The 16,086-nt window shown below is 34.2% G+C and overlaps 2 protein-coding genes across 3 annotated transcripts; both read right to left on the minus strand.

Annotated features, from left to right (window-relative positions):
- Window positions 1-4,378: 4,378 nt before the first annotated feature.
- Window positions 4,379-5,137, minus strand: LOC124434246. The gene has a single exon (XM_046984130.1). The coding sequence runs from the start codon at window positions 5,135-5,137 to the stop codon at window positions 4,379-4,381; it is 759 nt and encodes a 252-aa protein (XP_046840086.1).
- A 6,628-nt stretch (window positions 5,138-11,765) lies between these two features.
- Window positions 11,766-14,902, minus strand: LOC124434606 (progranulin-like). 2 transcript variants are annotated; one of them, XR_006944841.1, is made up of 4 exons: window positions 14,812-14,902; window positions 13,272-13,396; window positions 12,155-12,373; window positions 11,766-11,951 (listed from the first exon to the last, which is right to left on the minus strand). XR_006944841.1 is itself a non-coding variant. In XM_046984496.1 (3 exons), exons 1-3 carry the CDS (start codon window positions 13,308-13,310, stop codon window positions 11,925-11,927), a joined length of 285 nt encoding a protein of 94 aa, XP_046840452.1. In that variant the 5' UTR covers window positions 13,311-13,333; the 3' UTR covers window positions 11,766-11,924. The 2 variants fall into 2 exon arrangements, 1 of the variants encoding a protein (XP_046840452.1); XM_046984496.1 differs by lacking the exon at window positions 14,812-14,902 and having other exon boundaries at window positions 13,272-13,333.
- Between the last annotated feature and the right edge of the window lie 1,184 nt (window positions 14,903-16,086).

Below are 16,086 nucleotides of genomic sequence, written 5' to 3' on the forward strand. Positions count from 1 at the left end.
AGGCACATTTCTTGTGAAAACGTTTTTTGAAACCAGTCGCTTACAAAAAACACGCAATCAGTTCAAACAAAGATTTCCAGAACGACAAACTTTCAGTATCAGTACAAGTATGAGTATGTACAAGTATGAGTATGTACGTAAAAGTACAAGTATCAGTTACGTCAGTATCATCTGGTACACTTGTACAACGTGCGTAAGGGGGTGTTTACATGAATCCGGAATGACTTTCAATCCCGATCGAAACGTGATGTCAATCCGTGTTTACATGAATCTAATCGTTGTTTTTATTCGCATTCATTTTAACCCATTTAGCCGATTTATTTGCTTACGAGCTTCAATTTGCCAGAAGACAATAACCATGGCACATGCGTGCTTCGTCATTAATCGCAAATCATTCCAGAATGAAATTCAATTCGCGTTTACATGAGATAAAAAGTAAGTTTCGATCCGGATTGAAATTTCGATCCGGAATGAAACTAGGAATGAACTCGATCCGGATCGAGTTGTGACTCATTCCGGATTCATGTAAACATGCAGTAGGATTTCTTTTAAAGTGGAATGAGTTCATTCCGGATCGAAACTCATTCCGGATTCATGTAAACACCCTAAATTTGAGCAGAGTGGAACAAGCATAAATCGTAATAAAATTATGTAAATTTTATTCGAAAACGAGTTCTTTAATGCTAAATTGCATTATCTTTTGTTTTGACGTCTCACTTCAAATTCCTATTGGCGGAAAAATCTTATTTCAAGCTATAAGTTTGAACAGAAGACTGCGTGGTTAATTTTGATAGAATCGTCAGTTAAGGTGTATAAACAGAAGCCTAGTAGGTTATTCTTTACCACCATGTAAAAACTGTAAGCTTCACTCAAGTATGCTGCAGGCAGTTACCGAAAAAAGTTGGATTCGAATTTTGTTGATATAGCTACACTTTATTGCTTGCCTCATGATTGTTGCTTGCTGTGCTAAGAATCATGATTTGTGCAAAGAATCAAGATAAACTAAGGGTTAGCTATCACTACTATTACCGGGGCAACACAAAACTTTAGGAACTTAATTCTTTCGACATTGAAGTTATGATGCATCATATTAACAAGCTCCATTTTACACTTTCTTTCTACAACTGCCTAACTCATAAAATATGTACCATTGTTTACACTGTTCTTGTTAACACAGAACTTTGGAACTTGATTTTTCAATATTGAAGCTATGTTACACCATGTTATCTATCTATATCTTACACTTATTGCTAAAGCATCCTAATTCATACAATTATATGTAACATCATTAACAATATACTGAAAACCTCTAATATTTTTTTTACCAGTCAAAACCTTGGAATATTGGATGTAATAGCAAATTGGTCGAATAGCATTGTTGATGAATATTTGATGTCGTGTCAATTACAATTCTCACCGCAAGTACAATAAGATTAGGGAGCTATGAAAAAATACCGACAAAATGGAAGGTAAAGTGTTTTGTTTCATGCTCTACTGTAGCATAGCCCGCCAAGGGCAAGGTAAATGAACATTTTTTGAAAACAAGTTAATAATTCTTAGGATTTACATATTCAGATTAAAGGGTCAATGTGCAAGTTGGCTATGTTATTGATGTTTACCAGTCAACCAGTAAGTTTGATATTGGTTGACCAATGACTTAGAACCCAATCTACTGGGTATTTGACTCCGCCGAAATTGTATAGTAATGAGTGAGGCAAGCCCCCATCTTGAAAGGTGGCAAAACTGACGATATTTACGACTAATATCTACTTTTGCTGAGTTGATATATATTCGCAAAGTTCATAGTCCATGTTTGATTCTTAAAATGTTTGATAGGATGGTATTTTAAACTTTGTTTAACTTATTTTTAAAATTTTGAGTTTTGCTTTTTGCCACCTTTCAAGATGGCGTCTTTGCCGCATCTTGACATCTAGAAGATTGGGTTCTAAATCATTGTGGTTGATAGTTCACCATAATCATGGCAACACACATATCATTTGTGCAATAAACAGTAAAAGTGCAAGTTGTTAATCAGTAACACCACTCACCCCCACTCCGGTCCTGTAAGTGACAAATGCCTGAGAAAAAAGTTTATCATTTCTTTGGATGGTATATGCATTCAGCAAAAAAAAAAATTGAATCTTAGAACAAACTCCGTAACATAAATCAATGTGAAGCTGAATGAAATCAGATTGAAGTTTACAAAGAATCTTAAAATAAACAGGTACACTAGGTATCTCCAGATTCTAGCTTAGAGGTACAAGCTGGATTGTTAGATACTGCTGACTATTGTATTAGTTCAGCATTATGGCCAAATTGTAACAAATTATCCGTATTTTTTGCGAATGCGTGACAAAAATGTGACAGAATATCATGCATCTAATGACAATATGGCGACTGGTAAATCATAATGGTTAGAAACAATATTCAAAGCTCACCAAAAATTTGTTTGTATTGAACATTTATTTCTGCGTATTATTGTGCTACAACCATGACATATTAAACCATGACCGCTTGCGGTCGCAAAGAATTTTTTTTAAAATGAACGCCTCCATTATTCAATGACTTTCTACTTACAGTGTTGTATGCGAGTGGATATAATGAAAACATATGAAAGCAATAAAATTGTCAACTATGTCCATTCTTGTATTGTCTTTTATTTGCTACTGTATTTCGTATTTATTATGATAGACGTACCAATCCAAATGACTGACTGTGTCGTAATTCAAACTATGTGAACTTTAATTGACTTCAGGAGTTAGAAACTGCTCCTACTGTTTATAGAAAAAGGATGGTAAGGAAGAGACTTCCACCTTACTTCACTGGTAGTGTCTATATTCTTGGCCATTTTGTTTATCTCGCTGTATATCCTAGCTCTCTTTCGTTTGTAATTTTCCGCTTTCGCCAGGTCGCCATATCTCACAAATATATCGTAGAGCAGCTGATAAATTTCTGTCAGCCATGGATGATTTTCAGAAAACAAATTTTCAATCATGTCCAAAGCTTCCAACAGGTTCATCTTTGCTTCTTCGAATCTTTCTGCGTTGAAAGGCAAAGACCAAGAACTGACAGGTTAACGGCAATTCCGGGATTATTATAATCAAGAACATATTTCTTCATCTTTTCCTGAGCTTGTTGGGCATAGACCAAAGCAAGATCGTTATCGGTGGATTTTTAAGGTCAGATACCTTGCTAAATTTCTCAGTATTAGAGAGTCGCCTATCTCGTCTCCAATGTAATCGTATATAGCTTTAGCATCCTCCAGATTTTTCTTAGCCGCATCGAAGTCACCTTTCTTTAACAAACAAAACCCAACATTGAAAAAAGATTCGGCTACAAGAGGATCGTTTTTCTCTTTGCTTAACTTATCCCTTACATCTTGGGCTAGAAGAACAAAAGTGAGGGCTTTTTCTATCATTCCAAGACTTAAGAAACACAATCCAATGTTATTGAGAATTTCTGCCTTTTCAGGATTAACGTCGTCTGCGGTGTATGTAGCTGCCTCCCTGTAAAGATTGACAGCTTCGTCATATTTTCCTAGTTGCTGCTTGCACCATCCTTCATAAATTAGGATGCGAGCAAATTTCTGCTTCTCTTTGATGTAATTTACGATTACTTCATTTAGATATGTTTCCGCATCATCATATCGAAATGTTTCCATGTAAATGTCTGCTATCTCAATCAAAGAATCTACAAGAAGCAAGTCAGACTTTGGGTCACCTTGATAGCAGAAGGTCTCTGACACTGGTTTTGAGTAAATAAATTGCCAATTGAAAATTTCCTTGTTTTTTTGTGCATTTTGCTATGTTATAAGTAATCTTCATCATGGTAAAATCGTCCTGTTCGTCAACCCTAACTTTCCTTTGCAGAAGACGCTTGCTTGTTTTGTACGAAATGATTGCAGATTCATATTCTCTCTTGCTTTGATGTGCAAGTCCTGCAGCTTGAGCAAGTTGTGAGGCAATTTCTGGAGATATTTTTTGATAGTGTTGTCCTTTATCAATGTACGCGAGTACAACAAGCATTGCGGAGGCAACAACGTCGACGAGAAACATGTCGTTGTGAAGTTTTTCGTCATCCATGGCATCTATCATGTTTTGGACGTTAATTTCATCAAGCTTAAATTTTTTTAAGCTCTTACCACGTGGCGACAGCCTTTGAAACAAAGTTTTGTTCCCTCTGTTTTTCTCCACAACGTCGTTAAAAACTGCATATCCATCGTTGGATGCATTCACAAAATAATACAACCAACTCGAAAGACCACCATGAGAAGGAATTTCTGATTTGGAAGACGAGGGTGGTGCAATTGATAAAACCGAAACAATTTTACTTGTTTACCATCTTTGCAAAACTGTTTGTGCACGTGGTATAGCTTGTCTTAAGGACAATTTGCACCAACACCACCGTCGACAAATTCGTCGTTGCCAATTTTAACTGGAGTGTCAAAGTATATTGGAGCATTTGAGGAAGCGAGTAAGACTTTGTAAGCCTTGTAATTCTTATAGTCTTCGTTTGTCGTATCAAACAGCACAAGATCTTCGTATCTGCCGAGTCTTCTGGCAACAGCTCCGGCTACGCATTTTGAATCGTGGAGTTTGCGAAAATCTTCAAGGCTGCAATCACTAAACTGCTTTTTTACAACTTTCTTTACGTTGGCTTGTGAGTATGTTCCAAGGGGAATGCTGGACAACATTGGGATACAAGAAAGAAACTTTTGCATTAACGTCTTCTTGAAAATGATCTTCGTTTTTGTAAGATACATCTGAATGCATTCATCAACACTCATCCGTTCTCTTATATGGTGATCTTTTCCAACTCTTTTCCCACCAACTAAACCAAACGCAACAAGAGCTCCTGTACTGGTACCAACTATCATATCGTACACATCGGCAGGATGAAGGGGATCCTTAACTGCGTTCATATCATTAATAAGACGTTCTCGAACGACCAGATTTTCCAAAAAATGCTTTTTCCGTTCATTACATTCTTCGTTTACGAGATAGTGTACTGTTAGAGGATTTCTTAACACAATCGTTGCTAATCGTAAAACGTCGTCGAGAATTTTCACTTCCATCACACCTCGACTTCCTCCACCATCAAAAGACAATATGTCAATATTCTTTTCTATCGAATCCATTTCCACGTTTACCACCTGTATACATAAATACAGCAGAAGAGTGACATAATCGTATCTATAAATGGAGTCAAATGACGTGCATAATGCAATTCAAAAGGGATCTTTAAAAATTTGCCTCATTACCACATCTGTAGTGCATTTTACAGGTGAGACATGCGGTCTTTTTGGCGTTAAAAATTACTAAAATTTTCTACGTTAAAAGCTCTGATATAGTAAATATTTTTGTCCAAACTATTCAGGTCGTTGTTTGCATGCAATAATTTCGCATTTCCTGCGTAATACCATGCGCGCTATGAAACCCGATCAATTTTCTATTTCCTACCTTGGGTTTAAGCTCTTCTTCTCTATAGAGAAGAGATTTATGGCAAGAAAATTTATTGAAGGACAACATCTGTATAACTACGTTTTCATGAAAGTGGCCTGTCGTAAATGCAGGTTTTATTTGTATGCACTTTACGACATCCATCTACGCAAATATTTGTTGGCAAATACAAATCTTCACTGAAATTCTCATCAGTTTAATGACAACTAATGAATGAGAACAAATAATGTTCACCAGCTGAAAAGCCTGAAATATGATTGTGCATCAAAATTACTCAGCAAAAGAGATCCCGTGTTTTGCCAGCGATATGTTTTACTAAACACCTAAACACTACCATTACTATCTGTGTTGCCATTGTGTATGTATTACTATTGATATTTGTACCAAAACCTTTGTGTTTTTCTACCTTCTTTCCTTTTACTTAGCCTACAAAAATGCACTTCACTTTCTATATTGTTTCTATGTACAACGTTTACATTTTAGCATACATTGCAATATACGTAAGAATTTCTTCATTTTCATTGTTATCATAGAACTTTTCACAGTAATAATCAAAGTTAGTTTGCTGCATCTATCATCGTTTTTTTAGAATACAAATAAAAGCATGAATGAAAATTTTACAAAACCCTTGTCTTAAGCGTCGTCTTTTATTTAATGAATATTATCTAGCTTACATGTAAGTTATTTTGTTAAGATATCCTTGTCGTTCTGATAGTCTTCTGCTGGATGAGTAGTCCAAAGCAAAGGCATCAAAGATCTAACTGTCGTCACTGCTGGACATTTTGCTAATATAACGCAACAATAGTTTTGTGGTCATGCTCATAGTTCAGTTCACCTGACATAAACATGACAATTAAAATCATTACCGCATTATTTCGACACCGATACAAGTTTTCCAGCTGAATTAGGTTTTGGTCTCGACAATTTTTTACTCTCCACATTTAAATTTTTGTGATTTTACTGTCCAAGTAAGCTATACACGCACTGATATACGAGCTCACATATATATGTGCAAAACACCCCAGCTGGGTTTTTTTTTTTACGGAAACATTACGCACCTCAGAATCTTCAGGTGAAGACATCGCATTTATTAGAAACGTACTATCTTACGACTACCAAACTTGATATGCTTCGCTTGATGTTCGTGGTCTTCAAAGCTTCCTTCATTGCGAGGTGACGAAAAATGCGCATTGAAGACCCCTGGTGGTTGACTTCATATTTCGTACAGCACATGATGTAGCTAGGTTCAGATTTCACTTAGGTTTATATTGCTACCAACTACTTATGCTACAAGTCTACAGCAATCAGCTTACTATTATTACTTTTATCAACTTGAATTGCTATTAAAATCTGTCATTTCTGTAAATCTTAAAAAGCCTACTTACTGCAGCAGAAGCATCCCACGTTCTCATGACTTAATTAAAACTATTTATGTCACATTCTTTCTTAAACCTACATATTAATTTGCATCAGAATTATCTCATAGTCTCATGACTTAATTAATAAAAACTTTTTTATGCAAACAGTGTTCCTAAGCCTACTTATTAATGTGCTACAGAAGCATAGTATGGTCTTATGACTTGAATGTGGAAACTTTTTTTATGTAAACAGTCTCTTAGTTCTTTGCTACAATATTTACCAAACATAATCGAAATTTTTAGTTCATGTATTTTGACAAATGCGTCATTATTTATAATCTTGTCAGTGCTCAAAGGTGACTCAAAGCTGTTGATCTGTTTAGACGTCCAAACATCACAAATGTTCGCTTCTTGCTAATCACCATCATTTTATGCAAGTCGCTGAGCAGCTGGTATATTTCGATAAGACATGGATGATCTTCCGACAAAAAATGTTCTATTACGTTGGAAGCCTTCAAAAGTCTTTCTTTTGCTTCTTTAAATCTTCCAGCTTCAAAAAGGCACGCCAAGAGCTGACAAGTGCCAGTGTCAATACTGCCGACAATCTTTTTCTTATCTTTCAAAGTTTGTGGTGCTTAAGCCAAGGAATCAGCGTGTTTCGTTTTCTTTTTTAATCACTCTCAATTTGCCAGATTTGATAGTATTATTGAAAGTTTACGTTCGTGTTCTATTTCTTCGAATGTTTTTTTTGGCCTCTTTAAATTTTCGATTTCTTTTTCGTAGTTCTTGCTCTTCATAAAATAAACTGCTTCGAAGTTGAAAGACTCGGCTACCATGTCAGGGTTTTTCTTGTTGCTCAGATCTTCGTCCCATTCATTTAAATTTTTCTCAATTTTGGCCTGGCGAACTAAGTCAAGAGCTTCTTCATCCATTCCATGTTGTAAATAACACACCCAACGTCTTTAAGAATTTCAGCCTTTGAACTTGATTGTTTGAGCCGTTTCGTGTCGTACGAACTGTGTAGTCTACTGAAAAAGTTGTGATAAAATGTAGCAAGCATGAGAGGTTGATAAATCAATTTAATTGACCAACGGAAAGTATATCATTGATTTAACAATGTCAATATAAGTCTATATACCATCATACGTTGCGTGCTTCCATGATCGTGAGAGTGTAAACTAACATTTTTTGGGGGTCTTGGGAGCATTTTCAATGCATTGAAAATTATCAAATAACTGATTATGAAAATAAGAGCTCTGGATAAAGCATAAAGTGTCTTTTACGTGAATGTGTTAAAATAAAGGAGGGATATAGTTCTCATGGGAGAAGATTACTGCTTTATAAGATAATCATGAAGAAACATAAATGAAATTTAGAGGTAAACGAATGGTTCGCTATCACCACTAATGTCTGGTTAGCACAAAACTTGGAACTTGATTCTTTCAACATTGAAATTATGTTGCACCATGTTATCTCGTTTTATTACTCGTGCTATGGAGGGCACGAGTAGAGGTTTTGGCTTTCACAATATGGCGACCGCAAGGAGTGACAAAATGTAATACTTCGACAATACTAGCATTAAAGACATCCTTTTTCAAATAATACAAAGGATGCAAAATATATACGCACAAAAGATAAAGCTACGCTACAACATATTGCGTGCTACGATATATACTTTTCAAATCCTATGAAAGCAAGAACTATCATCGATATTTTGAATTTGTTGTTTTCAAAATTTTACAGCTTCCTTTTCTTGAGAGATTCTAGCATTGCAATTTGGCATTTGTGAGGATTTAACTTCCATACTTTTGCTAACAATACTTATAACACTACATTCTTGTTTATATTTACGAAAACTACTTTAATGTTTGTAAAATGTTTGATCTAACTAAGAAACCGTTAAAATCACTCGCCATCAGCTCATGTTTTCTTACATTATTTTATGTTTTGACCAAATTCGTTGTCAAAACGCAAATTGTGCACTTACCAGAGCACGAATGTACGCCTGAGCAGGCGTCTTGTTTACACTTATTTCCTAAAACTCTACACCATAAAATTCACATTATATTCAAAATGTTCAATATTTGTTTTATTAGTCAAACACTTGAAAGTTGGATGTATTGGCAAACTCGGTCGTGAGCCATTGATAATGAATATTTGATGGTGTATCAGCTACTTCAGTTTGCTTACAGCAAATACCATGAGTGTTGGATGCCATGAAATTAGACCGGTACAGTGAAAGGTAAGAAATAAAATTAAAGTAGTAAAAGTCTTGTGCTTCATGTTATAAACATTGCTAGGTAAAGGAACATTGCCTTAGAAAAATATTAACAATGTTTAGAATTTGCATAGTCAGACTAAATGTGCAAGTTCATTGGCTATGTTACTGATGTTTGGAATATTAACCAGTTAAGTTTAGTGTTTGTTGACAGTTGTCCCTTGTTAAGGCAAGATCAATTTTCAATGATCATAACTACTGAGGGATTGAAGTCAAAAATCTGCACCTGCACTTCATTTGTACAATAAAGAGTGAAAATGCATGTTGTTAATCACCCACACACCAACCCACCCCTCTCTTCTTCTACAAAAGTGTCATACTTAAACAAGAAAATATGCCAGACATTAACAGTAAAACAAAGATATGTTGCTATTGAAGAAAACTGCTTAAATGACAGCTTTCTAAAACAGTTTATTCGTAGTTCGTTTTGTTCTTAAGATAATGAAGTTATTGTAATGTCCGACTTACCCAATCAGTGACGTCATATTTGATCATGAGCGGCTGCAAATTAATGAATATCCTTCAGTGTCCTAAAAACTTTACTAATGCAGATTTTATACCATTATCACATCACACAGACAGGAAATAGTCCAGGTTGAGATGATAGAGATGAATGAGTTAAAGAAATGGCGATTTAATTCAATCAAATGAACATATTTCTATGGCATTCAAATAATTTCAACTTATTATAGAAAAAAGTTTTGCTTTAACATAAAAGTCTTTACTATCTTACTTGTTCTGTGTACATAAATATTTCTGGCCAATTGATTGGATGATATATGCACTTAGCAACAAAAGAATGGAATCCTGAAACAAACTCCGTAACATTGTTGGATCAATGTGAAATCGACTGATATCACAATCAAATTGAAGATGATCTTACTATAGTACTAAGTAGATTAGATAAGCTGTAGATTATTATAACGGTAGATTATTCTGGATTAGCGTTATGGTCTGGATTACCAGAACCAATTGACTATTGTATTAGGAAAACGTCATCGCCAAATTGTAGCCAATTAACCGTATTACTGAAATACGCAACCAAAAAGGCGACAGAATAGTTACAAGTTTGGAACATGCATTTGGTTCCACTATTGAGTTCTATAATAACTCGGGCTATCTTAAGTGCGGCTTTAAATATTGGATGACGCCAAAAAGATGGGGGAATTGACCTATTTCCGCTGAGATTTTCCGAAATTGACTGCTCTGCAGAAAATTCTGCAATTTCTCACTTCCCCCTGATGAAAGAGTAAGAAAAAGTATTTTCGTATTTGGCATTTTACTAGCAAATTTATGATGAAGCCTGTGAATAATAATATGTAATATTTGAAGCCTGTGAATACAAAATTGTGTTTTTAGTATTTCTTTTCTTTTTTTTTCTCTGTTTCATGTCTTTTCTTTGAGAGTGCAAAACTTTCAGAAAGCAAATTTTCAATCATATCTTGAGTATTTAACAAGTTCATCTTTGCTTTTTCAAATCTTCCCGCTTTGAATAAACACAGTCCAAGAACTGAAAAGTTAACGGCAATTCCAGGATTATTATAATCAAGGAAATGTTTATTCATTATTTCTAGAGCTTGTTGGGCATAAACCAAAGCCAGATCGTTGTCTGGTGGATTTTGTAAGGTTAGGCATCTGGCTAAATTTTTCAATACAAGAGGACGCTATATGCTCATCTCCAATGCGCTTGTATATATCTTTAGCATCCTCCAGACTTTTCTTTGCCTTCTTGTAGTTACCTCTACTCAATTAGCAAAATCCAACATTGAAAAGAGATTCGGCAGCAAGAGGATCGTTTTTCTTTTCAATTAACTTCTTCCATACATTTTGGGTTTGGTGAATGTAATTGAGGACTTCTTCTCAATTAAAGAATTTACAGAAAATAAAAGAAATGCATATGACTTCACATTTATTTAATGGTAGTCTCCAGCCATCACCACCTATCTTTGATGACGAAAAGGATCAAAAAAGGGAGTTGCTTGTGAAGGAGCCTACAAAGGAAGAGAAAAGTTCCCAGCCCTCAACACAAAGTTTTGAGGTTCAGCATAGCAATAAAAAGTCACTATCAGCATAAGTTTCAATGGCGAACTATCAGCATAAGATTGAATAGCAAACTATTAGCATAAGTTTCAATACCGACAGCTATTTTTTACGAAATTTTCTAATATTTAAATAAATGCAAAAACTTCTGTGAACAATATTGCAGTGCGCGCAGTGCTCATGCCAAGGCACAGAATAATAATTATACAGATAAGTCGCACAAATTTGCACAGCGTCTTCACGGCCGCCATTATTCTAGCAAGATACTTAGCGTTTTCATTTGTTTCCAACCACTGCATCAACTTGACGAAATAACTCGCAGAAAACCTCCCCAAGAAAGGAGTCTCCAAAAAACAGACACTAGGAACTACCTGTAGAAATGACTCCGACAAGAAAAACAATCAGCGTAATTATATATTTAGCATTAAATATTTTCTTAACATTTGAACAAAAGCAAGAAATAATATTCACTGCTTTTCTTTCCTGATCCAAAATATTTTAGGATTATTGCAGGAACAAGAAACTACTAGTGGGAAACAAAAAAGTTTCATAAACCTAACTTGGCAACAGAAAGTTAATTTTGCCATGAAAATTTTAAGTCTAAAATGTAAAATAGTTAAAACACATCACTCCTTTAATTAATTTTAATTAATTAGTCAATTAACCCATTACACATTGGCAATAGACATTACACTATTCCTTGCTAATTCAGCTGTCTACACTTTAATCTGATTAATTTGTTTTCCATTGTTCGTCATCCATTGATTTGGTATTTTCATACGTCAGATATCATGGGATCTGTAATGATTTCTTTACCTGAATGAAAAGATTTGTATACGAAAGAGAGATTTTCTACATCATTCTTATAAAGTGTAATGAATTAATCACACAATTCATTATCGCTAAACATCCAATGTAAGTGTCATTTTTTGCCATTGCACATAGGCATAAGTAATAAGGTTTCGACGACAAATTTTTTAGGATTATTATTGATGTGTCGATCAAAAGTTCATGTATACCTCAATTTCATTTTGTTGCTTTTCAAACAGCTGCATAACATTACCAGGCTTATGACAATATCGCCCTTTACACACATATCCTTTAGGACAACACCCAATAGGATTTGTACAGCAGATTCCATCTTTTAGAAAACAGCAACCATAACTTCTACTACCGACGTCTGAGCAGCACATTTGTCCATCGGGACACCTAAGTGGACCGCATTTCACCGTATGTACCTAAAAACAGCAGTGGTGAAGTTAAATGGTTACTTAAATTGGCTTGTTGGAATCTTTCCTAAAGAAGCTAACATAACAAAACAAAGAGCAAGTGCTATAACGAACGAATGACTATTAAAACATAAAATAATGTTCTATTAGACAAAATTTACTTTTATGGAAAGTATAAATGCATTAAGCCTAAACGTGGAAAAGTAAATGAATATTTTTGTAGAAAAGTAAAAACTTGTTGTCTTAAAAATTGACTGAATGTTTAATTGATCATTTTTTCTGTTATTTGTTAAAAAAATAATTTACTGAAGTCAATGGAAAAATACGTAGCTACGGCATTAACGACAAAAGAAATTGCGGGGTGTGATGTTCAATGAAAGTCAAAATCATCTATCATGGAGAAGTTGTCTGATATCATAGAAAGCGTGGTCAGTTTTTTAAAATCTAAATATTTTAAAGACAACATGTTGCTCAAAACATTTCTGTGCGTTTACTACAGGAATAGACAGCTCTTATTGTGTCCTAGTCCTTGTAGTGAACATGTTGCCATTGCGTCACTTAATTAAAAATATTTGTGCCCCACCTATATCTTTTCACTTTTTAATTCACCATCTTGATTGAATTCATATTCTGATTACTAAAACAACAGCCAATGAATTCTATTCCTTCTTCCTTGTATAAGATGCATGTTAAGGCATATGTGCATTACCTTAGCTGTCCGTTGTTTGTATTTATATTGTGCGATTATACAATTTATATTTCAGATTAAAAGTCTATTTCTTATTTAAAGCCATACAACTCTTATTTTTACAACTATCTATAAAATTTTTCAAAGCAAAATCTAGAAATTGTCTTAAATAAAGTTGAAATATACAATGACCTTAGAAAGCTCCCTCAAAGCACCAACCTTTGATGTTGAATTTCCGACAAAACATTCAATGAACATGATTTGATTAAAGATGAGAGCAGCTGCAAAATCCAGATCGTTTCCATATTCAGCTACCAGAAAAGCGACTGGTTTAGTTTTACAGACTAAGAATAGGGAAAATTAACTAAATTAACCAACGAAACGTTCTTTTATATCAAACTTGACAAACGTTTTTGTTAAAATTTTGTTGTGTTTAGATAGCAACTTTTATAAAACACTTTTATTCAGATTTCATTCAAAGTTTGGTTTGACGATTTACAGGTATGCTATTAATCATTCATTTAAAGACGTAATTTTTTCCTTTGTCATTGTATAGCAAAAAATAATTGTATTGCTGAATATTTGCGTTTCAATGGTTATAATTACTTTCTATGATACATCCCAATCATCTATGGTGTTAAAAAGTAGTGCCCGATGGGGCGAGGGGGGCAACAAAACACTCAACGAAAATCAGATAGATACGGCGTATTACTGCATATTTAATAATAATGTTCAGAACATCAAAACGATTAATGGATTATTATTGGTTGCTTGACATGAGCTATGAAGTCACACAGTTTACAAAACGACTCCAATTATATAATTCAATTTTTCAATTTACTGCGACATTTTTACATAGCAGCTGAGTTTTGCAGCTGCTCTCATCTGTTATATAACTGTGTGACTTCATAGCTCAGTGGTCAGAGCACTGCACCGGCACCGCAGAGGTCATGGGTTCGAATCCCGTTGAGTCACCTGATTTTTTCAGGTCCTGAGACGATTGCTTAAATTGTCCAGCTAAGTGCGAAGATCATATCTCATTTAATTTCAAAACACCGCACTGCATAAAAACATTCATATGAAAAACACTCAACGAAATTCATCTACAGAATACGGCGTATTGGCACACATATTATTTTTGTCAAATAAATTTTTTTTCTAGGTATACAAGAAATTCGTACTTGCCATTGATTATAACATGTACAAATTTATTTTTCTACAGAAAAAACTGAAATTTATAAAAAAAGAAAATTAGCTACTTTTAAAAAGTAGAAATTTAACCATACACATACTATGCTAGAGAATTCGATAAGTGCTTGATGTGCTCATGGCAATGTTTCGTCATTCATATGACATAAGAAAGACCATTGAAGACTCATGAGTGAGATTTGCCTCCGCTTATATGTTTTCAAAATGTGCTAAGGGGAAATCCACTATAGCATTAAAGTTTCATTTACTCAATAATAAGGTCAAAGTTATCGCGGTTTTTTTTTTCGCTTTCATACAGCTTCTAGGAAAAAGCTTGAAAAGTTTAACAATAAGTGAAACATACATGAAAGTTAAATGAGATTCAAACAATACAAATTAAGATTGTTAATAAGGAACACCAAATAATCAACTATGTAAAAATGTCGCAGTAAATTGAAAAATTGAATTATATAATTGGAGTCGTTTTGTAGTTAAAATGAAAATCTATAATCAGTTAAACACATCTGTCTATATAATAAGAATATATAATATTTTCATGAAATACGTTTACCTTAAAATGCAAATAAAATTCCAGCGATTTTTTCCGTGTGTAGTGTTGATGTCAGATCACACTCTCCAATAACCACTGAACTTTCACGACTAGGAAGCTTATATTTGTAAAAATGATACAAAAAAGGTTGATGGTCGCGTGCCTGAGTGCAATGTAACATATGACTTACGTAAAAAGGGGAGGAGCTATGAGATTGATTTCAAAGTACAAATGAGAAGTTCAACTCTCAAAAGAAATTAAGACCTAGTTTAAACGTTGAACTTTACATGAACCGAACGCATTTAAAACAAAAAATATTAAGGAAGTTCGATCCATCTCATTTTCTTTGTCTTAAATGCATTCGGTGCATGTAAAGTGCGACGTTTAAAACAGGACTAAAACTTTAAAGATAAACTTTAGTATTTATTAAGCGCAGAAGCTTTTTTAATATTAGTCTCAGATACTCTTTAATGAGATATTTAATGCTTATTCAAGGTTTCGTCCTATACTACAAGGGGTCTAGAAGTCTTTGCAATACAAAAACATGAAAGATACCACGTGTAAACAACATGTGTTTCACATGTGAAATTGGCTAATACACAACTAAAGATTATATTTAGTAAAACCGCATGTTCTTCCCACGCGTTTCCCAAGAGTGTTCCACTCATTGGAAATTGTAACAGTCACATATTGAGCACAAGTGAAGTTATATGTAGAGTGAAGGCACCAAGGGAGATGGGAGAGTATTTCCTTCAATTTTTTTGTTTGTCCCCATTGCTCCACAAAAAATAACCCGAGATTATAAAAGTTTTATAAAAATCAGTCTTAAAAAGTAAAATTTAACCTTTAGCAATGTCTTATATTTCAAGCATTGGGAAAAAACTATATGCTTCGAGCAGTTTTGCATGGCAAATTATGCAACACACGGCTCAAGCAGAGTATACTTTACAAAACAATGTGATAAGTGCATGATGCACACAAGTACAATGTACGGCCATTCATAGATGACATAATGAAAGGTCATTAAGGCCAACCAACTACTGAGATTCGGTTCAAATTCACTATAGTATTACTTTCATTTACTGTATAACAAAGGCAAAGACATCACTTTTTTTTTATTTTGCAGAACACAACCAGCTTCCCAAAATAAAGGCTTAAAAGTTTAATAAGAAGTAAAACATAAATGAAAGGCAAATCTACTTCAAAATAATTGTACAATACTTAAATGAACGATAGCTATTTGAATTATATGAACGCTGAAAAGTCAATTTTGTAAAAATGTGACAGTCAATTGAA

The sequence above is a fragment of the Xenia sp. Carnegie-2017 genome, unplaced genomic scaffold (genome assembly GCF_021976095.1).
Source record: "Xenia sp. Carnegie-2017 unplaced genomic scaffold, XeniaSp_v1 HiC_scaffold_14, whole genome shotgun sequence".
Taxonomy (NCBI): domain Eukaryota; kingdom Metazoa; phylum Cnidaria; class Anthozoa; order Malacalcyonacea; family Xeniidae; genus Xenia; species Xenia sp. Carnegie-2017.